General features: G+C 38.7%; 1 protein-coding gene across 1 annotated transcript in view; it reads right to left on the bottom strand.

Annotated features, from left to right (window-relative positions):
- Positions 1-26,441, bottom strand: part of LOC111569772 (metabotropic glutamate receptor 4-like) — a 254,424-nt gene that overhangs the window by 18,904 nt on the left and 209,079 nt on the right. Inside the window, exons 8-10 of the mRNA XM_023272120.3 lie at positions 17,599-17,735; positions 15,459-16,394; positions 1,898-2,144 (exon numbers count right to left, since the gene is read on the bottom strand). Of these exons, the coding sequence (XP_023127888.1) occupies positions 1,898-2,144; positions 15,459-16,394; positions 17,599-17,735 (1,320 nt within the window). The remainder of the gene's footprint in view (positions 1-1,897; positions 2,145-15,458; positions 16,395-17,598; positions 17,736-26,441) is intronic.

The following is a 26,441-nucleotide window of genomic DNA, read 5'->3' on the forward strand; positions in this document are numbered from 1 at the left end:
TGCACAGTGGCGTAGTGGTTAGCACTTTCGCCTTGCAGCAAGAAGGTCCCTGGTTCGCGTCCCGGCTTTCCCGGGATCTTTCTGCATGGAGTTTGCATGTTCTCCCTGTGCATGCGTGGGTTCTCTCCGGGTACTCCGGCTTCCTCCCACAGTCCAAAAATATGCTGAGGTTAATTGATCATTCTAAATTGCCCGTAGGTGTGAATGTGAGAGTGCTTGTTTGTCTGTATATGTAGCCCTGTGACAGACTGGCAACCTGTCTAGGGTGTCCCCTGCCTTCGCCCGTGTCCGGTGGGTTTGGCCCCCCCCCCCCCCCCCCCCCCCCCCGCCCCCGCGACCCTAGTGAGGATTAAGCGGTGTATAGATAATGGATGGATGGATATTAAATGTAAATCACAAATGTGTTGATAGTAATGCTATAACATTCATTTGTGATACCCTTAGGTTACTATTTTTACATTTCAAAAATTTCTTTCATACTCATCCATTCTGTAGTGTCCATGCCATGCCATGCCATGCCATGCTATCTAAGTGGGGCATCTGTGGTTAACTTTTTTCTCCACCATGCATCAACACATGCTTCTATTTACAGACAGAGGACAGAAGTACATTGTAAAATTTGTTAAAACCAGCAGTGAGTGATGCTAGATTCAAGCTTTGCACATTCACGGCACAAATTTGCATTTGTCTTCTTAGAAGAATTTTTATCACACCAGTAGAATGATAGCAGTTAAAATTCTTCCATTCTTTTAAGTTTTGATAATTATTTTTTATGTAATATATAATTTAGTTTATTTTTTTTTATCTGTGTCCATTGTGGAGTGTGAACATCGCTCCATGCTATCTAAGTGGGACCCGTGTCATTCTGTGCCATCAAACAGGGGACTTCTATCATTTTACAAAGTAGTAGTTTCCATCATATGCATCAACACACATTCTCAAACATACTGATTCAGGACACAAGTATATGGTCAAATGAACTTAAATTCTGTTCTTGGGAAAAATGATCAGGGTGTTTTAGGACTGAAAAATTTGAGATGTTTTATAAAAGTCTAACATCTGTATTTTAGTGGTTAATTCAAAATTTAAAGAAATTATCACAATCCTGGAAATTTTATGGTCAATATTGTCCTGGTTTTCTTTCACTACTTTTTTAAAAAAATTGTCTTTTTTCAGGTTTTTTTTGTGATAGTCCTTTATTTTAGTATAATTTAAAGTTTGAAGCTAGTTAAGACTTCTATTAAAGTTTAAATTTCCTTACAAAAAAGAATCAAATCATGTCTAATGAGACTGGTTCCTTCAGTAAGTAGTGCTGTAAAAAGTCTCCTTTTACAGCCTCAGAGCCTCTCTGGGGGGGGCAAGCCATTCATACAGCAGAGGAGTGTGTGAACGACGTGTGTGAATTGGTCGTTGAAATACCTGCTCCTGTCTACAGAGGTGCTGCTGAGTGCGCATATTTACACATACCTACCTGCTGGGCCCCACTTGGCAAAAATTATAAAACTTCACCAGAAGGTTTTAGACATGATTTTAGCATGATCTAAAGCATGTCCAAGTGGGGTCCGGAAAAAGGGCCACTGTTGGAAATGAGGGCCCCACTTTGTGAGTGTGTAATGACGCCAAGGCCACACTTACATAGTAGCACGAGTGCACACACACACACACACACACACACGCACACACACACCCTGCTAGCAAATGAACAACAGTGGCACGTTTACTGGATTCAGTGAAGTGTTAAATAACACGCTCCACATCTGTTAATAAGTGATTCTTTTTTACTCTGCTTCCTATCATTGCATCAATTTGTTTGAATTACAGACACTGAAGGACAGGAAAAAAAACCAGCAGCAGTTTTTTTAGTGAAAGATATCCTCATTAGCATGTGTGTTCTTACATTGTGTTTCGAGGCTTTCGCACAGCTCCGTCTTGGCCTCTCCGTTGGGTCTGAGTCCAGCCTTGGGGTTGAATTTGTTGGACATGGTGGCAGCGGTAACCACAGCCTTGAGGCTGCGTGTGCGCTTGGGCACGTTCTGCTCGGGATGGAAGAGAACCACGTAGACCTTGGGCATGTAGAGCAACCCGAGGGACACCGAAGCACTCAGGCTCACAGAGATGGTCAATGTGGTTGTTTGGATATACATCTGGAAGAGAGAAAGCAACTAAACTTACACAGTGCAAACAGTTTAACCCTGATTTACCATCACAGGTTTTTCTATATGGGCAGTGGCGTGTACAGAACAAGTGACATCTGCTGTGGATCATTATAATTAGAGCATCCAATGACCCATTTGCTGGCCAAGCTGTTGTTGAAGCCATTTCTGCCGTGTCCAATGGAGGCTCCAACACTATTTAATGCAAGTGATTTGATTAAACTTTTTTTTTCTTTTTTAAATCATCATCTCATCTGTTTTTATGGTGCCAGGGAAGCCAAGGCCACCATGTTTGTTTAATTTTCTGCCATGCTAGCTTTAATATGGACATCACATCAACCTGAACACAAATTTGATAACACCAGTCGATTGGATCCTATTGTGGCTCATAACAAGGAGGCCCATAAAACTGAAACAAGCTCATGAAAATTTTACACATGGTAAAATCCTCCAAATCATGGGGGAGGGCAACACTGAGCATCATCCTGACTCATTCTGTTGTAATTGTTGGCAAAGCTGCAGTAAATTAATGAGACATCTTGGGGAAGCATTAAAGAAGGAGTAAAGCTTGTGTAATTTCTGTACATCATACTACGCTGTGACTGATTGGCCATTAGAGAGGAATTAACTTGGAAGTTGGGTAAGAGACATTATAGGAGTCCTTTTACAGACTGGCTGAGGAGGGAAAGTGCTGGTAACGGGCAAACATTTAGATATTAAAAACACATTAGGCCTTTTACTTTCCCTACCACCTCTTTAGAAACCCTCAAATGTTTATGCTTTTTACTGTTACTGCTACCTTTATGTAACAGTAATATTTACATCACAGTGAAGAACTGCTTCTGTTGGCCTCTGCTGAGTTAGAATTCTCTATCAGAGAAATTGGGAATTTAATAATATGGTATTGCCCACTTGATGAAACAAACCACGCGAGTTGTCAACAAAATGCTAGCAGTTATTAAACCTAATAAAATCCAAAATTAACACTAACTGAATACATTCAGCTAATTTAGACTGAGCTATTTACTAATGTGTGTGGGTTAATTTGTTACAAACAACAACAATTATGTAACATAACAAAATAATCTAATTTAAGCCATTTATCTAGTGGGACTACAAGGTTAGAAATTTTAGGACAAATGTATGGAATGCTCCCAAGTCAGATTAAACAATGCTTTTCCTGTTCTTACAATCCTGTTGACTTTGTGCAACAAAATTGATGGTGACATTGTACATCCTGTCCAGTACAGGAGGCCTCAACTTCTAACGCTGTATCAATTTCTTGACACTAAATTCAGAGGAATTTATAAATACAGTTTGTGTTTAGATATTGTGTTGAATAAATGACTTGACAACTTGTTTTTTCCCTGTCAGATTGATTTGGTTTGAGCATTATTTTTGAAAACATCTTACTTATCTGTATCTGAGTGTCCATTTGAGATGATTTTCCACTCTGACAAACTCCTTTCTAATCTATTCCTTATATTAAAAAAGTACATGATAAAATTAATTATCTGCTGTCTTAAAAGTCAACACGTCTGTTTTATTATTTCAAATGATATGATATCTATGTATGATAACTGCTAATACAACATATGGCTTGAATTAAATGTGAAAAATATTGAATAAAATTCTGTTTCCCATTTGATCTGGGACTAAAACTTACAATTACTTTTGTGATAAATTCATTATTCAACTTGATATCTTTGCAGTTAAATGCAAAAAAATAAAAAATAAAAAAGTTTTTACAGAGCCCAGGGTGTTGTCTTCAAATGTGTTGTTTGGTCTAAGCAATCACAACAAAGTACTATAAAACCAAAATATGTTCAGTTGGTAGTAACATAACAGAGAAATAACAGTAAACCTGCATATTAGAGACGATTAAACTAGCAAATGTTTGGCTTTAGAAAATGCTTTAAATTATAAAATCGAATCAAAATAGATGCTGACTGATTGTTTTAGCTCTAAATTGATCAGTAAGCAACAAAATCACATTGACAATGAAGACAGTTCTCTGTTGCTATGAGAAACAACACAAACTGTTGCTTATTTTTATTTATTTTTTAACTTACATTTCCCACATTGCCTCAAGCAGAAGCTTTTTGTTTTTCACCAAGGAAGACTCGTGTTGTTGTCTTATTAAAATACTTTATTAAACAGCTGAAAAAATCGAATTTCCTTCAGTTTAAAAATAACTTTCATAAGGGCTACATGTCTTATTTTCTCTGTAGAAAAGGGCAACAGATTTTCAATATGAAACACTGCTGTGGGCAACAATGATGTGAATCCCAGCGGAAATGAGCGGGTGCAGGACCGAAAAAAAAGTGCAGCATGTTCTTGTTTTACCATAAGAACTGATTTACAACTGTGACTAAAACACAGCTGACTTTAGTATTCAAATATATTATTTAACGTATATGTGCCAGCAAATCAAAATGACTTATTTCTTGTGGGCATGACATTAGAATCAGCTAATAAATCCCCTCCTTCGTCTGGCTTCTAATTGAGCGTATTTTTAAAAAATGCTGCCTTTAGAGTCATGTCTCTTTCTTTTGACTGGGTGAGTTTTCCCCTAGAAGGTTCCTGCTGTTTTTTCATCAAAGCAGGGTAACGTTTAGCTCTCCAGATGTGACCTCTGCTTGAATATCTTGTTTGTTTTTATTATTTGTGACTCTCCACTGTGCTTTCCCTCCAGACTGGCTGCATCTCGTCTCAGCCAGCCCTGGTACCATGTGGGACTGCTGGCTGGAGAGCACAATGGAAGAAAAGAGGCAGTATGATAGAGGGACAGCTGCAGTGGTCCCCTCCCAGCTGCAGAGAGTGTTAACCAGTGAGCTGCTTGGGGCTCCGTTCACTCCTGCCTCAGGGACAGACTGTTCAACCCAAGCTGTTACTCACAGAAACAGAAAAGTGCTCTGCTGCCTTTTACTCGAGAAGAATATCTTCAAAGCTGTTCTCTTGGACACTGAATAGATACTGGAAGATGGCGAGTGTTGGGCAAAAAGAAAAACAGACCTAATTAAACATAACCTAAGGTAAAGGAAAGTAATACATTTCAAATCAGCGCCCCAATGAAAGGAATATTGTCCAAAAACACATTTGTTATTCTTGTCAATATTAAAGTGCTCACTTTTTTTTTTCAAAATATGTGCAGATTATTACTCCGCCAAGGAAAGTGGCATCTATTTTGATCGTTTTATAATTTATATGATGACCGACGTATGTTTGTCTGTCTGTCTCTAAGCAACATTACTCAAAAACTTATGGAATATATGCATTTCTGACAATGCCATATGAGGGAATAAACAGCCTTGGCAGAGTACTGCACTGTCTGAGGGCTTTTCTAGTTTTCTTAATAAATCATTTATTTTTTGGTCTGTAAAGTATCTGAACTCCAATGATGTTTGCTGCCAAATTTCCTATATGAAAAGCTGAAACTGTCAAAGTTTTGCAATTTTGCTCGATTTGATCTTTGGACGCTGAAGATGCTGTATGTAACATTTAGGGCCAGTGGATATTGCTAAATCACCAGTGTCTTAGATCAAACTGGCCCCACGTACCTCGTCCTTTTGTCTTTCGTTTCATTTCCGGTTATGTACACGAGAGCTAACATAAAATAACTGAACCACAACAATTAGCCCATGTTAGCATTGTAAAACACATTGTGTCACCACAAGAAGTTGTTGTCAACTCAGATAAAATTATCTTCACGTGTCTCACCTTCGTGCTGCTCCGTTGACATAGTGGAGCAGAGGACAGAAGCCAAACAGTAATAAACAATGCAATGAAATGAAACTGTACATATTAGGTAAATAACATAAATATAGTACCTTTTTCATTCTTTGATTTTTGGGGAACTGGCTGATTACAGCACTTATACTTCTGCAATGCAGGTAGCATCAACAATTTCAAAGGGAAGGACTCACATGCACTATCATGTTTGCAAAGCTGCACTGACTTCCAAAACACCAACATCATTCCACTATATTTGTACATCGCAAATAGTTGTTTGCTGCTATATTAATACTATATTTTTGTTTACAATCTTGCCGAAAATTTAAATGTGTAGTCTGTGATTTTGGAGAAACACTGATTTGATATTTAGCTAGTTAGCATGTGCCAGATTTACTGTTCCTCTTATCCCATTGCACTATTTCCTTCTATCTTGTGTATGAGCATGAATGTGCACAGGGCACACTGGAATAGTGTTGGATGGAATAGTCTGAGCCACTTTCTTTCTTTCCCATTTACAGAGTCAATGCTGTGTTCAAACACTGTTTTCTTCACAGCTGTTTTATTTTACTGTACTGAATTTCACTGACATTCACTGAATTCGACAATTAAATGTTGCAGCTCTATAAATAATTACTGTTTTCACACTGTTGTGCCAAACGTGTGCTACTAGAGCAACTTTGAGTGTACGATTTTTTTTTCATCTATTAATCATATGTAATCGGAGGTGAGGTCCTCAAATGTCTTGTTTTGTTCAACCAACAGCAAAATATCACAATGGAGACATTAAATCAAGGATGTGTTTTGAAGCAAATACAAGTATTAATATACTCAACAATGATTATAATATATAATCAGTAGATTAGATTTATAGCACACAATCGATTTTTTAAAAATTAATTGTGACTATGTCATTGACTGGCACACTTCACAAATGGGCTAAAAAAAACATTTTAGCAACACAGTTTGTGAATTATCTCAGACACATCTTTGTCCTTTCTCGTGTGTTATTAGTTACTAACCAAATCATTGTAAGATAATTTACTTCTTTATCAATGTAGCTCAAAGCACAAGCTGCCCATTTATTTAAGATAGAATTTTACCACAAGTTCATATTAAATAATTGCCTCAGCCTTACTTAAAATCAATATATTTCTGTCTGGTATATCATCAGATAACATCAACGTGCCACCTGAAAAGAAACCCCCAGCTGCCTCGAGAGGTTATGTTAGCTTGCAAATGGAGTCCTGTTTTCAGTGTCAGATCGAATCCTTTATTCAGTCCATTAATTTGCGTCCTCTTGATTGTAGTGCACCTGAGCATTTACTGACTGGACCTCATTAAAGGGCGTTGCTGTATATATCTCACCCTCCTATCATCACAATGCTTCGGCAGATCCCGCCTTAGGTAAAACATAACATGGAAGAAGCAGCTCACGGCAGCTTTACAGATTGAACCAGATGCAAGGAAAACAACAGGGGATCTATCATCACATACATGAGAGGAGTTATAAAACAATCCTGCATCTCTACCTACAGAGAGTGCAGCACAGCAGAGTGAGAATGTCTGTGATAGCTGATAATGTAAGAATAATTTCAGGTTTAATACATCTAAACAGATTCTATTTTCATCTGGGGACACTAGAGAGCTTCTGCTTCGGGATGCAAACTATCAGATTCATTTAAACTGTATAATTCCCATTCTACATTAAGCCACTGTGTTGTTTCACAGCATGCTATGGAAACATTCAGCAGAGAGGCTTGCTGCAAGAGAATTCACTATAATTGCGCTCTAATTAAGCCAATAAACAAATAGGAGCCTTAGGGGACATAACAATATAGCTTCATGGGAGAATGTCATTTATAAAGATCACTGTTTTTTGGCTTTGATTAGCTTCATGGCCTGTTTGCCCATTATTTGAGCACCCAGAGGTCAACAGCCGAGACCCAGAATGCTGCAGAGCTGTAGGCCTAATGAATGTAACAACTGCTCTCTGAAGTTCAAGATGTTGCTCAGCTTCCTCCGCTTCATAGCATCAATCTTCATTATTAATTACTGGGCCTGCGGGACAATTCTGTGAATAATGCTGTTTATCTTACAACTGCGAACAGACAAAGAGAGAAATTCAAAGGAGCAGGGAAATGGGAGAGGGATAACAAGTAGCAAGGATGAACACACTGTCACAAGCACACTCCTGTTTGACTCTGGTCTTGTTGAACTCATTGCAACTCCCACTCTTTGTCTGACTAGTGAACAGCAGTTTTTTTCTCGCGTTTTGCTGACAGTGCCAATAGTGTGATGGAGACTTCATAGCGAAATAAACAACACCACTCAATTCATCAGTCCGTTCATGCACTGTAATGTGCAGGAGCTCTTTGTGTGGGCTGATTGAATTTGAACCGAGACTATTGTGCTCGAGCCTCGTTCCCATGCCTGCTATTGTCTGACGCCCCTCCTCCTGCCTCTGTCTTGGAGACAGCCGCTGATTTAGACAGTTTCTCCAGGTAAGCAGGTGCTACATCTACTCGTGAAGCTAGCATAAAGTGTGGCGATGGCACTCCATAGATAGACCAGATGTCCTCGTTTGAGTGATAGAGAAAGCCTCCCATGGCATTCGTTACATTTATCCTGGCACCAGATGACAAACAAATGACTGTGCTTGCAATGCTGAAGGAGAGGCCTGCTGTAAACTGGTGATGAGCACATAGGAGGCTAGATAAGGTAAATCAAGACCCGGAGCTAGTGGAGCATTTAATTGCACTGAAAGACGTGTCAGCGTGGGATGTGAGGCTTTGTAGGGCCTGTCATTTACAGTATGATGATTATGAGGTGTGTTTGCTTTGACATGTTAATTCCTTAACTAGGAACATTGTTTATGTAACAGCTCAGCGAATCAGTCACAGGGTTTGTTTGTCTTTTTTTCATATAAAGTCTAGGACAGCATAGCTGGCTGCCTTTACTGTTCAGCCATCAAGTTTGGCAAAATACATTGCTTGTAATTTGTCAATGCTTTCTAAAACAGTTGCAAATCTGTTTTGTCTTCTGGCAAAGTTGCCACTGAGGATTGGTCAAGTGTAGACACAAACCTGACTTGGTAGGGTTTGGGAAGGAATGCTTGGTTAAATGGTAACTACAGCCAAAATTTCAGCTAGAAGCCTCTTTCTCTGCAAATGTTTAAAATGTGGCCCTTTAAGAGAGTCACCACATGAGTCCCTGTGTTGCAGAGGCTCTGTAGTGTGTGTTAGTACATAGTCATAGCCACGCTGTCATTCACAGTTTGCATTACTGATTGAGCCTGAATGGGGGTTTTTTGTACTCTCAATGCAGCACAGTTTTGGCAGGCCCATGTGATGCCCCTGCAGAGGGATAAATCCAGTTCATATATGTAGTTTTTTTCTGCCAGTGTCAGTTTCAGTCTTGCTACTGTTACCTGCAGCAATGTGTGAGAGAAACAAACTGGGGCTACAAGTTGGTGGCACTATGCAGTTTAAATGTGGTGCAGCAGATGTGTCAAACATGTATAAACATTATGAAACAATAGTTTTAACAGTTCCAAGAAACCAATGTTCCCAAGTTTTGTTGTCTCATCCATCTGCTTCAACCTCCTCCTTCAAAAGAATATCCTCCTTCTCTCTTGAGGAACAGGAGTCATCATAATTAGAAACTGATTGATTATTGAGACACGTATTTGGCATTTTTGAAGTTATTGGTATTGACACAAACTGTTATTGAACTCAACCAATTGATCTCAGAGAAAACAGGAGAACATTGCAGCGTCACATGATACTCAAATGTCATCACTCCTATTTTTGTAGTACATATTCAGTTACAGTAATACTGATTACTGAAGAAATCTAGTTATGAATTACAGGTTTTCTGCTATTACATGCTATTAATATACAATATTTGATGTTATATTGCATTTAAAGAGAAGATTAATGTATTTTTTATAATTCATATGCTTTGCATGCCAGTAAAAAGTTAAGTCTATTGTGTGCATTAAAACTAAGAGGTTCCTAAAGGTTGCTTTAGTCCTAACAGTGATTTTAAAATCTTACCCTTGAGGTTTTCTGTTCCTAACCTCTAAAACTAGCCTAGGAATATCACCAAGTGCAAACAGAAATAAGAGGAAAGCTGTCGTTAACAGACGTGGCTGATAGGTTGCTCGGCTACTTAGGCTACTTAGCTGGGTTGCATATCAGAGTAAGAAGGTAAAGCGTTTGGAAGTAGACAGTAAGAACCTAGGCGAGTATTCCTCGACACCAGCTTAATCATTCTGCCGAATCCTGTTAGATAAACCGCTAATAGGCAGATAGAATCTAACCCTAAGAAACGGAGAGCTGGTCCTGCTTTATCCTTAGCAGGTTAAAGAAGGCAGATCTGACGACAATATATATGTACATTTAGTAATTGTAAATCTTATTACAATTACTAATACTTAGTTATGAATGACTGGTTCTCTGCTATCACATGTTGTCAATAAATAACACAAATAAAACTCACGTTAGCACAAGAATAAAAATGTGAGTTTTCATGGAAAACATGAAATTGCCTGGGTGACCCCAAACTTTTGAACGTTGTTTTTGCTCCAAATATGGGTTATCAACCTTATTCAAGCTCCTATAATCTATATCAGTCGATCCATAATCAGATTTCCTAAGGCTGCAACAGGGCTTTGTTACAGTAAACATGTCATTTCTGTGTGCTTTCTAAAAACACTTGCAGCCTTTTTTTTTGTGAGGACAGTGTACTGTATGGTCTGACTTCGCTTTACCATATAAGAGTCTGAGCTAAATGAAATTTCTCACACTCGACACTCAAAGACCCTTTTGGTTATATATTAAATATGATTATTCTCTCTCAAATGAGTAAAGAAAAAATGTAGGACATTTCCCTGAAGCTAAACTTCCATTTTGTGTTCTATTTTGTGTCTTACCTTACTGTAGCTCAGAGCAATGGTAGAAGTTTTCAAATGATAAAAGTAAAACTGTCCTGCAGGCATTGTATGTACAGTTTTCTACAGGAAATCATAAATAATGAGTGACTCATATAATTTGCAGCCAGAAAAACAATGTTTTACATTAAGCCCGGATGAGAAGTTTTTAGTGCTTGTAAATTTAATTCATCAGAGGTAAAGAAGAAGAAACAAAAAGTAGAACTTCACTTATCCTTCAAAGATTTTTCTTCACTTCTATTTTACTATTCAAAGCCATGCTAACTAATGGATTACCTCATCCTCCAAAAAAGCAGTTCAGTCTCTCTGTGATTGTATAATTCTCTTTCATCTTCAGAGAGAGGCGATAGAATGATTAAACAAAGAACTTGCTGATATCCATGGCTGCTGTTGACATGTGACTTAAGATGTGCAACACTTGCATTAAAAAATAATGTGGGCTTTGCACTTGGATTGCTGTGTGTTCTACGTATGTGATCACCAAGAATGCATAGTGATAACAGCTGACATTTCAGTATATTTCTCTGAATATATTTCAGTAAATGTAACATTAAAGAAGCAGTATCCATTAAGCTGACCAGGTCTCACCTTGTTTTCAACATGTAGATGTGGTTGTTTGCACTTTAAGTGTTTACACCAGTGAATACACTACTGTTCAGTTTGGGGTCATTTAGAAATGTCCTTATTTTTGAAAGAAAAACTTTTTTTTTCAATGAAGATAACATTAAATGAATCAGAAATACAGTCAAGACACTGTTAAACTGATATGTACATAGTGTTACAGAGGAACATGTCCAGCAACCATCACTCCTGTGTTTTAATGCTACATTGTGTTAGCTAATGGTGTGGAAAGGCTCATTGATGATTAAAAAACCCTTGTGCAATTATGTTAACACATGAAGCAGATTGTGAGTTTTCATGGAAAATATGAAATTGTGTGGGTGGCCACAAACTTTTGGGTTAAGAAAAGGCCAATATGCAGATTCACAGTAATCTGGACTTTGGGCTGCTAACACAATATGCAGCATATGGAATTCAGTCATTGTACTGCTGGTCACATATTGCATTATTAATATAATATAATTGGTTGATTTTCTGCAATAGAAATTATTTTAGGATGCTTAACGAAACACAATGCACACTCTTAGTCTCTCAAGAATGTTTTTCCACAAAGCTAACTATCGCAGCCAGTTTTCCAGGCCAGCATTTTGATGCATTGTTTTGTTTAATCCCAAAGGGGAGGAGGTAAGGATTAATTTGTTGCATCTGTCAGACCCACGCTGACACCGCTGATAGTGTCCACGCCAGTATGAGGTTTTCCCTTACCAGTGTCCTCTCTTCTAGCTACTGAGCCCCTCTTGTTGCACTGCCAAAACACCTCTTTCAGCTACATGTACACATTTCAACTGCGTCATTGTTGTACCCCTTTGGTTTTTTACTAGGACTGTCTCCTCTGAATGTGAGTTCCAAGCCCAACACCCAATTTCCATGTTCCTTTTGGAATCTTGACCTGTATCCTTCCAGTGCTCAAAGTGGATGTGATCCAGGGCCATGGTTCACGAGGTTGGGTACATTGATTTGACATGGGATTATGAACGTGAGCTTGTGTTTTTGTAAACAGCTCATGGGTCTCTAATGCACTGTGGCATACAGCCATCACATAAATGTGAGTCACAGGCTTGCATGCTGCCTTCAGACTTATTAGAGAATGCATTCATATTACTGCGTCAACATTTGGTAGATTGTGCTTTCACAATCTGAAACTTCCACTTGACATCCTCTTCTCAAGTTGTTGTTTTAGCTGCTGAGGTCTGTTAACTTCATTGCTAAAACTAGGGATGCACGATATGGAAAATTTTAACCGATACCAATAACCGATAATTAACTGCTTCTCATTGCCGATACCAATACCGATGCCCGATAAGTTCATATTTTTATATTTAATATGATCTTAAGATAATCTGCCGTTTGTGCACTCAGGAGAATAAAAACATCAAGATTTCAGTAGTTCTGACCTAACTGTAACACTAAACAATGGTACAGGCTCTTCAAACTAGATTTATTTTTTGTGAAAATATCACAAGCAGTTGAAATAAAGAACAAACAGTGCATTTGCTCAAACAAAAACTAAATTAAAATAAAATCTCCTGTGATTGTTCACACAGGCTATTACACTTTTCAAAACTAGAACCTATGCCTGTGGTCAGTTGCTGTAAATGAAAATTAATCAACATCAAATCACAACAAAAAAAAAGTGTATCGCTCAAGAAAAGAGTTTAACAGAACTATGACTGGTTTATCTGCAAATAACAAACTTTATCTTCTAGAATTTCATGCAAAACAAATAAATACAACCTTTAGTGCATGAGGATGAGGTAGGTGTAGTTTATAAGTCAAATATTCAAATATTAAATAAATTAAATCCATTGACATATGTCAACCTCAACTCCCAAAAGACAAATAAATAGAAAATAAAGCGCATCCTCAAGCAAAATAACGTGCACCTCTCTATAAAAGCCATTTACAGAATTATTATTGCTTTAACTGCATAGGGTATAGTAGTGATTTTCCCTGAAATATTAGTTTAAAATCTAAATGTTAAAAAAAAAATTTAATTTCCAATTTATCATCATCATCATCAATAACATTTTCAGCAGCAGAAAACAAACGTTCACTGTCTATATTTGGGCAAGGGGCCGAAAGGTATTTCTGTGCAAGTGAGGAAAGTTCGGAACTGGGATTTGCTGCTCCTTCAGTATTCCCCAGGGTTCTTGGATCTGGGAATCGGGGGCTTTAGGCATACTGACCGGACTCCCGTCAGATGTCCATGTGTCGTAGTGAAACTTATGTCCGTTCTTGTCAATCATAATATGAATGTGTGTGTCGACCAGATCGTACAAGGCAGGGAGGGACACATCCGAGAAGAAGCGATGGCTTGGGATGGTGTAAACGTGGTTCCAAATGCGTAAAATAACTTCCGAAAATCTGGATCTTTTACCAGTTAAAAAGGCTATGGATTCAATTAGTCTGTTGTTTATGGCTTTAGCCTTTTCGCTGTCTCTGGGAAATGTTCTACAGTTTTCAAATGCCTGCTGAATCGGGACAACCACGCTCTGTTCTGGCCTTGGATGATGGAGCTGCTGCAGCTGCTTCATATTCTTTTAAGATATTCGTCGCAATGATGACTTTTCAGATTAGCTCTAAGATTTGTTGTATTAAAACCTGTTGTGTCCTTCCCTCCTCTAGGAATCCTCACTGAACACATTTTGCAAACGGCGATGCTCTTGTCCTCCACTGCTACCGAGCAGAACATTCATACTGGTGAGGACATGATAGCTCCAGTATCTGCTCAGGTCTGTCAGGTATGCATGTTTGGCAAGCGGCAGATGACGTCAAGCGTGACGCGACCTGTTTAAAGGCACAACACGCCAACAAGCAATTTTACGAAACCTATTACATTATCGGTTCAATTTATCGGATTAAATCAATTTATCAAACCAATAAAAATGATGTCATTACGCCCCATATCAGCTGATAATTTATCGGGCCGATAATTATCGTCCATCCCTAGCTAAAACTAATGTTGCCATACAGTGAAACAGTAGAATAGTTGATTACACTGATGGACACATTTATAGAGTTAATTAAAATGAGTAAACCTGCAGTTTATAGAATCACTTAAGTAACTACAAAGGTATTAACAGCAAAGTGTCAGTTTACTATGTACAGTGCATTATACTATTAGATAATTATTTAGTCAATAACGTGCACATAGATTTATAATGTAGCAGGTTTTATTGATTTTTCAGTGCCTATGAAAAGTATTCAACCCCCCTTGAAAGTTTTTCCCTTTTAATTCTTTTCCACATTGAATAATGATTAATTTAATTTGGCTTTTTTAATGGATTTATAAAAACTAGTTAATCATTTGGTTTTCACTTTGACATGAAAGAGTCTTTTTTCTTGTCAAAAAACCCAAATTAAATTGATCACTTGACTACTGAACTGTCAAGGGGATAAATACTTTTTATATGCACTCTTCTCTCTCAGAATAGGTCCCAAAAAGTCCGACTTGATGAACTGTTTAGAACAGTGGAAATAAACTTTCCTGTAATTTTTCATGTTTCCCTTGAGAACTGCTAATTTTACCTATTATCAAACAAAATGGAAAAATAATTATTCAAATTAAACAAATGAAAGAGGCCACACCTTGGTTGAACTCATCACCTGACAAACATGTTTGATTTTAAGGGACACAAGCCAACAAACCTTGGGAAGCACTGATTTTATCTATAACAATGGATCACATGTATTAGTTATATGTTTTGTCTGCAAATAAACTTTCAGTCCAGTTAGTGCGGTTACCTAGGAATTGTGATATAAAGTGTTTCATCAGATGTTCTTTAATCTTCCACCACTGCAAATGTGGTGGAAGATTGCAGTCATTTGTTTAATTTATTTCCCCACATGTGTATTTGCACAACATTTCTGCAATAATAAAAGCACCCTCATTAAGAAACCAAGCAGAAACAAGAAAAAAGAATTAAGTTCTGCAAGTCTGAAAAGAAACTGGCTGAGTATGAAACTAAACACTACTCAACCAAAAGCTGTAAGCTTACCTTTTCTGTAGACTGTGAAGTGCCAAAGAAGATTGGGATGAAAGCTAGCCAGATGATGCAGGTGGTGTACATAGTAAAACCAATGGGTTTGGCCTCATTGAAGGTCTCCGGCACCCCTCTGGTTTTAATGGCATAGACAGTACAGGTGACCATGAGCAGCATGCTGTAGCCCAGCAGGCAGATGAGAGACAGGTCAGAGATGTCACACTTGAGAACTCCACGAGCCAGCACCGGGTTAGATGTCCTCTGGTCCTCATAATCAATAATAGCCTTGGAGGGATCCACAACAAACCAGATGCACACCCCGAGCAGCTGCACAGAGGCCAGAGTGAATGTGATGACTAGCTGAGAGGCTGGAGAAATAAACCTGGGCGCGCTCACAGACATAGTGCCCTGCTCGAAGATACGGTAAATACGATTGGTTTTGGTGAGCAGAGCTGCATAACTGATGCTCATCCCCAGGCCCAAGAAGATTCTGCGCAGGGAGCAGATCCCTACATCAGGGGTAGAAATCATCAGGAATGTCGTGGCGTAACAGAGGAAGATGCCTGTTAGCAGGACGTAGCTCAACTCTCGGCCTGACGCCTTCACAATTGGAGTGTCGTTGTAGCGGACGAACGTGACCACCACAAACAGAGTTGCCATGATGCCAAGGACTGCAATGAGCACAGGGATGACTGCCCATGGAGAGCTCCACTCCAATTTAACAATGGGGATTGGAACACAGCCTGTGTGATTCTCGTTGGGGCGCAAATCAAAGCGACACATCTTACACGTGTAGGTGTCTGCCTGGTACTGATAGCCATCGCAGCGCTCGCAGTGCCAACAGCAAGGGATGCCCTTCACAATCTTCTTGCGTTCACCTGGCTGACAGGGGTGGCTGCAGATTGAGGAAGGGATCTGACGGACACCGCCAGGCCACTGCATGGAGCGAACCTATAGATAGGCACGAAAGGACACACAGGCAGATTAAAAAAAAAAAAAAAACTGCTATACAGCAGAGATTTGTAATATTCAAAGCTCACTGTATCCTGTACAATTGAAGCATATAGAGCCAGCAATACTTTATTGATCTGGAAAGATCCTCAGCATCTGGAGGTCAAGGACATTCGAGAGGATGATCACTTGCTATTTGGGTGTTTGGCTGAAGTATCTGTATTGTCTGTTTTATGTATGTATTTAGGTGAGGGGGTGGGAAAGGGTCACCTATGTGTCAAATCAAGCATTCCTCTAAGATTCAGCAAAATGTTTCAGTGGGAGGTCGAATTATCTGAAGGGCAAGATGTGAGAGCAAAAAGGAAACCCGTCGTTTGTTCTGCAACTGACGACTGTTTCTCTCTCTTTGGTTTAACTAAATATTTGTGTTCAAAAATAAATCAGTTCAAAGATGTATTTCAAGATGTTCCTCTCCTTTGTGGATTTTCCCCTTCAACAAGCACACTTAGAAAGATAAATTAAATTGGTCATTTTAGACACGGTCTTCTCTCTTTAAAGTTGTCAATTTTATTCAATTATGGCTGTTCGTTCAAAGCCGGTAAATTTGTCTTTAAATGTGCACTTAATTAACAGCTCAAAGAACACTAATTACATACTGCCGGGTTCAGACTCAGAACTAGCACGTTTCACAGTAGGTACCCACCATAAACCTCACTTTTTTCCCATTTTTCTTCCACTGCGCATGTTGCTGAAGGAGGTGAGGAAGACAAAGCTACTCTCAAGCTGCTTCATGCATTCAATTGTGGTCTTTTGTCTGCCTAAGGCCTCCTCTTCATTTTGTGAAAACATAATTTGTTTGGTTCCTTTATGTAATTTACTGTTATAATACTGTTACTTCATCATGCTGCCTGCCCACAGTATTGTTTTTGGAAGTCAGTGATGCCGTCTGGGGAGATGATACTAAATATGTCTGTCCTTAAGCTCTCCTGGCTTTCTTTTCATCAAAGTCTGCCCTGTTAATCATTTAAAGCTCCCTCTGGATATTTACACCTTTGAAGATGGAACTAAGCACTATCAAATGGTTTGGGAGGAGTTGGTGATCTCACATGCAGCTGCACAGCTCAGAAAACCTTTCAGAGGATTTTCATTGCAAACACTGACACAAATACACACTTGTAAAAGGCATGGAATAGAAATGACTCACATTCAGATGGAGCTGATTTGTCCAGTGTCCAATGATTTTGTATTCAGCTGTTCGGTTTCTGATCTGGTATTGGTAGATCTCGTAGCGTCCAGGCGCATCTCCGTTTTCATTGAAGAGCACTGGGTTGCCAGCTATGCCTAACAAGAACAATCACCATCAGTATTTACAGTACATTATTTAGTTACTTTTTGTGTATTCAGCATCGATCTGTTAGAACAAACTAAAGTGCTGTCATCATTACAGCAGTCATCATTCCATCACATTAGAAACCAGTATGTTATCTGTGAATCCAGAAGATTTTCATTTTAAATACACTACCGTTCAAAAGTTTGGGGTCACTTAGAAATGTCCTTATTTTTGAAAGAAAAGCATTTTTTTTCAATGAGGATAACATCAAATAATCTGAAATATACTATAAACATTGTTAATGTGGTAAATGTCTATTCTAGCTTGAAACGGCTGATTTTTAATGGAATATCTACATAGGGGTACAGAGGAACATTTCCAGTAACCATTACTTGGTCTTTGTGTCATTTTTGACCTCTCCTGAAACTTTCATCCAAATCAGTTGGTCCATTTTGGAGTAATGCTGCTAACAGACAGAGACAAACAGACACACCAATGATTGTCACATAACTCCACCGCATTCCTTGGCCGAATCATTCCAAATGTTTGTTCTGTATTTGCCGGCTCAGGAAAGGAAATAAAGGTCAGATTTATGTAACTTTATGGCCAAAGTGGAAACTACCACACATTTTATCTAACCCAAGTCCTGCTTGAAAATGCTGCAATATTCTTTGGCTGGTTGATCTGGGATAAGTCTCTAGTTTCTGAACATTCAAAGTTCTTGGCCAAAGATGTAACTTTCTTGATCTGAACATTTCGGAATTTCTGTTTATTATGCGACTATGGTGCAGCAATTCAGGCTTCAGCCGGCCGCTACAGTCTAGGCAGTTAATGGGAAACACTGCAGCTACTGAGCAGCTCCATGAAGCTGCAGCACTTTGTGCTTGCAAAGCTCTTTGAACAGCTGGATTTCCACTGGAGATCCAGATGTGGTTACAACGGACTCCTTGACTCCAGACACACTTTTCTCACGCTTTTGTTTATGGTGTCTACCAAACGTGTCTTTGCATTGTTATTGTGATTACGATGTGTAACAACCTATTCCTGTGTGCCGTTTTAGGACAAGCTACAATGATGTGTCACAAAGAAAGTACACTAATGATTTCTGTCTAAGCTCTACATTTAAAACTTGAAGAGTTGTTTAATCGTGGTAGAACGTGGAAAAGGTTCTCCTTAGAGGCAGAAAGAGTAAAAATGACTGTTCACATTCACTTGCACAACGTCTATACCTTCAAACGCTAATGAAAGCTGTAAACCCCTGTGTAAACCCCGCTTGTGTGTGGTGCTTCGCTTTTTTTTCCCCATGATTTATTATTAAATCTCCTAAACACAATGAACATCCCAGTTAAGAACAAAAGGGTAAACATGGCCAATTGCTGCCGATGGATTTCTGCTGATGAGTATTTTTTTTCTGCTCTTTGTTTCGACTCTGGAGGATGCTACGCTTTAATCCACATCTCGATGAGTCAGCCGTGCAGGATTACAGCATTACCGTTTTACCAGCCTTGCCTGTGTGACAATGCCGCCCACATCACAAAGCAGTTGCCGTGATCATGGGAGGATTACAGTGACTTTAGAGAGGCATTATGTTTATATAAACATATTAGGCACATCAACAGTGTTGGTTAGTAAGCTGTCATATTTTCTATCATACATTTTAATCATGCCAAGTTTGTGTCTCTGATATTCACAGTGATTTTAAAGCTGCCACTGTCATATAAGATAAGATCTACTTTATTCATCCCGGAGGAAATTATTTTGCCAGAGTCAAAAAAAAATAAACAAATGTTGTGAAATATACACAATTACAAAGAGGTTAGTAGTAAAAGAGAAAGAACAAAGAATACAAAGTACAAAATGCAAGCTTCTAAAAGTGTGTGTGAAGTGTCCCAGTGTGTCAAGTGTCTTAAGTGTGAGAAGCATCTTAAGTGTGTAAAATGTCTTAAGTGTGTAAAGTGTCTAGAAAAAATGAGTATTAAAATAAATAAGAAAAATAAAATAACACAACTACAAGATGTAAACTATACTAATACTAATAACAAGAAAGATTAACAGAAACTCAAGTGAGTAAGTGAACAGATGTATTGCACTTGAACAATGATAATACAGATTGTGAGTCTTCTGGAAAAAGTCCGATGATATTGCACATGGAAAACTTTGTTGATTAGTATCCCTTCTGCAGAAGGCGGAGGAATTGTACAGTCTGACTGCCTCAGGAAGGAAGGACCTCCTGTAGCGTTCTGTGGTGCACCTCAGTGGTCTCAGTCTACGACTGAAGGTCGCCTGACAGGGCAGGAGTGTGGCATGCAGGGGGGTGAGAGGTGTTGTCCATGATGCTGAGCAGCTTCCTCAGCATTCTCCTCCCTGACACTTCCATATGTGCTTGCCTCAACTGTCGTGGTTGATCACTAGACCTCTAGCTAACGCTTCAAGACTTTAAGTTAACCTATGTGCTTGAGTGCTACATTGGTCATTGTTGTCACTGACAGAAAGACCTTGAATGGTGGTTGTAAGAATACAGCAAAGATACCAGCATTACAACACAACTGTTGTGATGACATTTAAGAGCTTTTTGGGCCTTTGCTACTTTTAAAATGAAGACCTTCAATAGATTAACGGCTCTTGAGCTGCAGCTTTGCGGTACTGTAGATTTACCTTGACACTACCGTTCAAGTTTGGGGTCACTTAGAAATGTCCTTATTTCTGAAAGAAAAGCATTTGTTTTCCAATCAAGATGATATTAAATGAATCAGAAATACAGTCTAGACATTGTTACTTCTCTAGCTGGAAATGACTGATTTTTAATAGAATATCTCCATAGGGGTACAGAGGCCCATTTCCAGCAACCATCACTCCTGTGTTCTAATGCTACATTGTGTTAGCTAATTGTGTTGAAAGGCTAATTGATGATTGGAAAACCCTTGTGCAAATATGTTAGCACATGAATAAAAATGTGAGCTTTCATGGAATATATGAAATGGTCTGGGCGACCCCAAACTTTTGAATGGTAGTGTATATGCATATGTTATCCCTATAACCACAACTTATTTATCACACAGCTAGATTTTTCAGTTCTTTTTGAAACACTTTTAAAGGTCTAATCTTTCTTTTTGGACTATTTGATTTACAGGTACATGTGCATTTAAAATCAAAAAGGTTGACCTTGTGGTAGTTGTATGTGACACACAAGAAGTATCCTGATGTCGTTGTGTGCTGGCTCAGCACATCACACCTATGCAGCAGTCAGCAAAATTACAAAAAAACAGACAAGCCAAATCTGGCTGCTTCTTTCTTTGGTAATGAAATGACACATTAAAGCACTATTGGGAAATACTATCTGGTGTATGTGTCATTCTTCTGGAGGCAGCATTGTGTCCTCTTCATTAAGAGTAAAGAGAGTGGTGCATTTTGGGACAGTATGGTCAACGTTTGAGCTGCAGATGAAGAATTAGGGCTGTCATGTGGCACAAACTGCCTGTCTAAACAGTCCACTCACAAGTCAGGGGCATAATGAGTTCCACAGAGGCCTTTGCTGTGCACTAACGTGGTGGAGCGTCCTGGGGTCACACAAGTGTTTACCACAGGCAACTCGTTTGCTTATTTAGTTGTGCACTCTCAAAGAAATGTCAGGGTTAATGGAGTCCTTGTAATTATATGTAATATTTAATGATTGTAACCTCTCTCCCTCTCCTGCTGCTGTCATGATCCCAATTAAATGTATACATACACTCCTTAATAATTGCCAGCGTATGATCATTAATACAACCTGTGCTTGTTCTGCATCGATGCACAGGCGGAACACCTTGGTGAATGGCAACGACATGACAGCTGGTCATTAACTCCTAATGACCTGTATGCAGGAAAGTAATGCTGGGTTTACTGCAGATCCACTTCTCTCTTGAAGTGTGTCTGAGTCTTTGTTACCTTTCAGTCACAGTCATGATCACTGGGTATAAGGCTCTCAAACTGACTCTGGAACATAATGAAAACATAGAAGTGGCCCACTTCTAAGAATCTTTTTAAAAAAAGGTTTAGTCAAATAATCACAGTGCATGTGGGGTTTGGGGAGAATGTGAATACTGTAATAAAAAAAAAAAAAAAGCAAAATATCACCTTATAAAAGTCAGTATTTAAATAATAGCCAGCCCAAACAAATGAGGGACAGGTATAAAACATCAAAGAGTGGTGGAATTACCAGTACTCTAAAAGCATAATGTGGATTTCCATAGCAGTAATTCCATCCGTACAACAACAGCCATGTCACACTCACCACTCTACTGAAAACACTTCTCTATGTAAAACCAAAATAGTGCTTTCATTTCGTCGTGCAGCATCTGTGCTTTGTCGACAGCACAGTTATGTTACTATCGATACAACCTGACAAGCAGATGTTTCACATTCAAGTAACCGGATGGAATATACCTCTTCATCCACTTGAAGGCTTTTAATGTGAAACAACAATGCTAGAAGTGTTGCAGCATTTATTGACAAATATTTAAACTATGCTCAAGAATGTTAGACAGTTCAAAAAACACTGACTAGAAATATTGAGTGAAACAAAACAAAACATTTCTGCTCTTTTGTTACAACAGAGATACCTGAAGTTATCCAGGTATCAGGTGATCGCAGCAGCAGTTTCCTTTCATTTGTTAATTTTCTCTTTGATCGGCTGCTGTTTAGCACAGTGTGATGTGTTAAAACCTAAGCAGAGATGCAGCTTGATGTCAGCACACTGACTCAGTAATATCAGCTACACTTTATGGCTGTTCATTTAGCCACATGGCATTATCAGAAATGCAGCATTTTTTAAAATAAATGCAGCATTTGTTTATTAGTTATTGATGAGATGTCACTGCAACATAGAATGTGGCCATTTAATATAGATGTACCCACAAACAAAATGATCTTGTGCTGAGCACAGGCATGTCATATGCATGTGTACGTTATGTACGGATACCGAGTCACGTGACATAAATATGTATTGATGGGACTCTGAAACACCCCCACAATTTAACCAATTGTTTCTTGAAACATTTCCGATGGATAAGTCCCAATAAGTCTGCAGCGGTCAATTTGTAGTAGGATCGCAATCATGTGATCGTCAGCAGGCAGCTGACGTAGTGTTCACTTGTTGTCATAGTTACAGTGACGCTATGCCACTATTTCGCAATACAGAAATCTTTAAACAAAAATCCATGGAATCAGACTATAAGCCGTATCACTGCCAAAATCTAATCACTTGGTCCTTGAATCATTTCTGATCTTCCCTGAAAATTTCATTCAAATCCGTTTTGAGTAACATTGTGAACAGACAGACCAACACCAATCATCACATAGCCATGTTCCTTGGTGGAGTAATAACGCTATTAAATTATTTTTTTTTTGCATTTTCTAAGAGGATGACTATGTTTTTATGTGTGGTATGTGACATTAATACTTAGAAATGTAATAATTTCAACAAAACATTTAAAAACTTTTTTGTTCAGTAGTTTGCATTTTGTCTACTGTGATCCGACAGTGCATCGATAAAGAACACAACACTGACAAACTAGCATCTTAGAATTAGCAACACTCAGCATTAGTGGGAGAAACATCACAGGTTTGGACTATAAAACAGTAAAATACAGATCATCAGTAAAAAGAAAACTGTTTGATAGAATATTCAGCTAGATGCAAACCGCCTTGAAATCTCCATAAAATGAATTTGTATCTGTTTTTCATTGCTGTCTTAACATTGAAATTAATAACCCTGTATCTTGATACATTGACAAAGTTAGTTAACTTCAAAATAAGGTGGTAAAATTCTAATTAAAGCCTTCTACTTGTTTTAATTTAAAACAGGTCACTAATAATAAAATCAACTAAAACTAGATGTTTATTGTGCTATTTTTTTTATATATGTCATCCAACCTTATGTTATTTCACATAGTAGTAAGCAAAACATAGGAAAGTGTTGGCATTCTTGAGTACCACCATCACATCAAACCCACCCCAAATTAGATAAACAGTTGTGATTGGCTTGGCAGGGGCAATGCTGGGTGAAAATCTGTTTCAACAGGAAGCGATCCAGGCGCAGTCTGCCAGAGCAAATGAAATATAAGCTCTCAAAATCGTCTGGTTCCCAGGCCATGACTTTCCAGCGTAGAAACACAGTCTGACAGTAGCTTTGTCATGGCTGGTTTGCTTTGACTATCTGCTCTTCAATGCAGTCCATGCCATTGATGGAGAGTCATTCTCCCTGTATCACCCACTACATAGCCACAAGGCCATGGCTGTAGTCATTGCTGCCTTTCTTGTGTGCTACTTTCTTATATACACTACCAGTCAAAAGCTTGGACTGATTCAATGGTTTTTATTTAATTATTTTCTACATTGTAGATTAATACTGAAGACATCAAAATTACAAAAGAATATGGAATTATATAGTAACAAAAAAAAAGTGTTGTTCAACATTAATCTACAACATAGAAAATAACATAAATAAAAAGCATTGATTGAGATTGAGTGTATGCTGGGAGGGAACTTGAAGAATGTGGGGGTGTATTTACATTTTAATTGCATATAAAACAAGAGCAGAACACAAAACTGAGAAACAAATGCCTCTACTGGAAAAAGAAAATAAAGGCCTATCTCTTGCATGCAGAAGCCTGTTTCATACACAGGAAAGGTTCTTTCCACAGTTAAGTATAACAAAGGCCACAGCCACTATTTGTCATGGTTGGGGGAGTGTCAGAACCCAGAATGCAGGCACACAATACAGGCACAGACAGGTCAGGTTCAACAAAGGAGATTTAATTAAACAGAAGTCAACAATGCAAACAAACCAAAGCAGACTAGGGGCAGCTGATAAACCAAAGTCCAGGCAAATAACTAAGGATTTAACAGGATTACACCAACTCCAAACTAAGAACCGATAAAGACTAAAAGGATAGTGACTGGATCTAAAATAACAATTCAGAACCAAAACCGGCGGACTTACAGTCCAGAAAAACAAAGCAGAGAGGGAAAGGGCAGACCAGCAACGAATCACAGCAGTCCAAGTCAACTGCTGAGCCCACGCCAGCCGTGGAGGGCAAGGAGTGGAGAACCTCACACAGAAATCTGAGGAACCAGCAGCTCAGCAGACTGACCCATGTAGAGCGTGGACAGACCGGCAGGAATGTGTCGTCAAAGCTTTGACTATGACTCAGCAGAGACTGGAGGGATGCTTTTAAAGGCAGCTGATGGCTGATCTGGAGCAGCTGTGCTTCCTGCACAGCTGTATCCACTGTGTTGAAATCAGTAGTGTGACCAGGTGCATAGCGCAGAGTGGGGAGGTAACGAAGCCGAGGAGAAGACAGGCAGGTAGAAAAGAGGGAGAGGAGGAAAAGAGAGGAAAAGTAAGACAGAGCAAACAGGACAAAAGGAGGGAGAGGGAGAGGAAAAGAAAGTGAAGAGGGGATAGAAGAAGAGGATTGGAGGCTAGGCAGGAACCATGACACTATTTGAGAATTTACTCTTTCTATCTCACTTTCCTGTAGCTACACATCCACAGCACATGTACAGCAGGCTTTGGGATGGTCTGAGGTGATAAAAGTAGATAGCAGACTATGATGAATTGGCTTTATATTTAGGACTGTCTATTCTTATCATGTTCGATACTGACAGTCAAAATTTTGTGGCTTGGGTGTGATACCAGAAAAAAAAAGAACATATTGCTTTATGCAAAAAAGAGAAAAAGAATGAAATGTCAACTGGAATCATCTTTTGAGCTACACAGAAATAAAAGTTTTGCACATGCTTGAGAGGAGAGAGAGGTGTAGAAAAATGGAAAATCCAGAGAGCTTGCCTTTATTCCACACTCATAACTCCTGTCCATGATGAGAATGACAGTGGAAAGGCCACTGCTTTTTAGTCTGCTGTAGCACAAAAACACCTCCCCTAATATGATTGCAAAAGAATATAAAACATTGACAGGAAGCTTAATTCAACTGTGGCCCACTGAAGTCTGAATGACTAATACACAAATCCAATGCTGAGGAGAGAAAAAGAAAGAGGGAAACTCTTAAGAATGTCAAACGGTGCATAAAGACAGAGTGAACACGTTTGATTCTGCTGCTTTGTCTACTACAGCTCCAGCTACTGCAGAACGAAGCAAAAATGGTTGTTTAAAAGAGAAAAAAACACAGCTACAGCTTAAGACACATGGTGGAAAAAATGACTGGAGAAAATGTAAAAGCTCTTGAGAAAGCACATAGACACTCCCAGGACAGTGAAAATAAACCTTTTGTCAGATTACTTTTCATCTTTTCTAAAAGGTTATCTGTAATGAGCTTGCTTACTGTGTCCCCTGTTGAGACCCTGACAGCCCACTGAGATATCAAAAATGTGTGCTTTTTTTTTTATTTTTTAGCATGCTGAGTTTAAGGCCAAGATGAACATCTTCAATTTTTAAGAAGCTTTTTGACCTTTATCATCAGTTTCAACATACCCAGTCTAAGATGCATTACACTTGTTATGGATATGGTCTTACTGGACTCTGAGAGATGTGCAGCTCTGCACAGAAAGAAATCTGAATTATTTTTAGCAGATGTTTGCTAAAACTGCTGACCAACAGAAATATGTAACAATAGATTCTTGCAGGCTCAGCCTCAAGAATGATTCATCACAACAACAAAAAATGACCCACTTTTACATACACTCCTGTCAATTACTATTGTAAGAAAAATGGGATGACT

The sequence above is a fragment of the Amphiprion ocellaris genome, chromosome 5 (genome assembly GCF_022539595.1).
Source record: "Amphiprion ocellaris isolate individual 3 ecotype Okinawa chromosome 5, ASM2253959v1, whole genome shotgun sequence".
Lineage (NCBI taxonomy): Eukaryota > Metazoa > Chordata > Actinopteri > Pomacentridae > Amphiprion > Amphiprion ocellaris.